We start from the raw sequence: 1,908 nt of genomic DNA, 5'->3' as shown, positions 1-1,908 counted from the left end.
TCTTTTCTCCTCCTCACGCTCATTACGAAGAAGTCGACGAGCTTCACGAGCATCTTCTTGTGAATTACTCATGCTTTAAGCTTCAGCTTCTCTTGTTTTTTTTTTAATACTCTTGTCTCTTGAACTCCTCTCGTCCAGTGATTACTGAAGTTGCTCTTTGTTTTTGCACGTGGTACCGTAATTATCAAAATTATCATTTTAAAATGTGTGATTATTATTTTTTTTATAGACGCATAAATAGAGGTGACGTACGTGTACAAACAAACAAACAGACATACTCAACTCGACTATGTGGGGCTCGCTTTTGCTCGCCCCAATAATATTGTAAAAATTAATGACTAGGAGAGCATTCTAATTATATTTTCTGATACATATACTACATGTTCTTATGTTGCCTGAAAAGTTTGAGTTCATTCAAATCATTTATGACTTTTTGAAGTTGCTCAAAAATTTTGCCCAAAATTACAAGGAGAGAGTTCTCCATTTTTATATTTTTTTCTGATGCATATACATGTTTTTATATTGTGCAGAAATTTTGAGCTGATTCAGATCAAGATTGAATTTTTTATGAATTTTTAAAGTTGCTCCAAAATCAGACCAAAAACCCTGTACTATAGTACAGGGTCATCGGCCAAATTTTGCCCAAAATGACTAGAAGAGAAATCTCCATTTTTATATTGTTTTCTGATGCATATACATGTTCTCATATTGTGTAGAAATTTTGAGCTGATTTGGATCAAGATTGGATTTTTTATAAATTTTAAAAGTTGCTAAAATCTGCAAAAATGAATCAAAAATCCCTCACTATTGACAAAACTTCATACAAAATCAGTTTTGCTCAAACTTTCTTAAGAACATAATCATAATGCTAGTACATACTTGCTCCACTCAGGAAAGGTTTTAGATTCACACGGCTCTAGAGTATCAGGAGTTAATGCCCCACCCCTTGGCCCCTCCTTCGGGTGATTAAAAGGATGCAACCAATCATAGGACGGAACAACAGTGTCTTCAACTTCCTCCTTCCCCTCCTCTTTCTTCAAGGCCTCTCCTTTAAAATAAAACAAATCATGTATTTTACTTATTATACATATCTTAATGTTCTTGATGTATTGGGAGGTTTTTTGTGTGTTTTTCTATTAATAGTTTATGGCGTTATTAATTCATGTATCACTTCAATTATTTTTGGCCCCTTTAAAAATCCCTTGTAAACTCACTAAAATTAGTGAAAAAATAAAAATCAAAAGTCCATGGACTGCATGTATACATGTATAACTATACTGATAATACCATTAGCAATTCCGCCTCCACTTGTTGACGACTCTTCATGTTGTTGTTGTTGTTGTTGTTGTTGTTGTTGTTGTTTATTTCTTTGTATACAAACAGTGGTTGGGCTGATACCAACACCGTCAGGATAATATTCAACTAGTAACGAGGCCAGTGGCTCACAATATCTCAGCAACGGACTGTAACTGATCGAATGGACCCACAACGGATCCATAGCCATCAGAGCAATCTAATTAATTTTATAATGGCCACAGTACCAATAAAGATAAAATAAACTCACTGGGTCTTCGTCAAGACTACAGTCACTACACTTGACTACGTCGAGTTTAACATGATGGAGTTCGATGTGGGCGGGGAGTTTACGCCAGTGACCACACCCCTCGTTAGTGCACTGGACCCATATAGGAAGCCACATGTCTGCCATGAACTGGCTGGCTCTCGGGGGAAGGGTATCTCCTGCTTCTCTCTCCCAAATTGAGGACCATTGCTCGTATAACTTATGACCAGGCTTGTGACTACACGAATAACAGAGTTTTAATTTACCGTATTTATTATTATCATTATTAATTTAATGCTATTACCGTAATTCATTTGTAAATTAATCTATTAATTGATTGTACCTCC

The 1,908-nt window shown here is 35.7% G+C and overlaps 1 protein-coding gene across 1 annotated transcript; it reads right to left on the bottom strand.

Moving 5' to 3' along the window:
- Window positions 1-804: 804 nt before the first annotated feature.
- Window positions 805-1,821, bottom strand: LOC109591995 (lysine-specific histone demethylase 1B-like). The gene is made up of 3 exons (XM_020007575.1): window positions 1,565-1,821; window positions 1,288-1,513; window positions 805-1,048 (listed from the first exon to the last, which is right to left on the bottom strand). Exons 1-3 carry the CDS (start codon window positions 1,706-1,708, stop codon window positions 861-863), a joined length of 558 nt encoding a protein of 185 aa, XP_019863134.1. The 5' UTR covers window positions 1,709-1,821; the 3' UTR covers window positions 805-860.
- Between the last annotated feature and the right edge of the window lie 87 nt (window positions 1,822-1,908).

The sequence above is a fragment of the Amphimedon queenslandica genome, unplaced genomic scaffold, assembly GCF_000090795.2.
Source record: "Amphimedon queenslandica unplaced genomic scaffold, v1.1 AMPQUscaffold_6616_Cont21428, whole genome shotgun sequence".
NCBI lineage: Eukaryota > Metazoa > Porifera > Demospongiae > Haplosclerida > Niphatidae > Amphimedon > Amphimedon queenslandica.
This window is presented reverse-complemented; position numbering and strand designations above follow the sequence as displayed.

Excerpts from the sequence above, each read along its gene's own strand:
- LOC109591995 (XM_020007575.1), bottom strand. The coding sequence starts at position 1,708 with ATGGCAGACATGTGGCTTCCTATATGGGTCCAGTGCACTAACGAGGGG. Across the intron at positions 1,514-1,564 it reads GTAGTCTTGACGAAGACCCA|ATTGCTCTGATGGCTATGGA; the intron begins GTGAGTTTATTT and ends AAAATTAATTAG. Across the intron at positions 1,049-1,287 it reads TGGAGGCGGAATTGCTAATG|GAGAGGCCTTGAAGAAAGAG; the intron begins GTATTATCAGTA and ends TTTATTTTAAAG.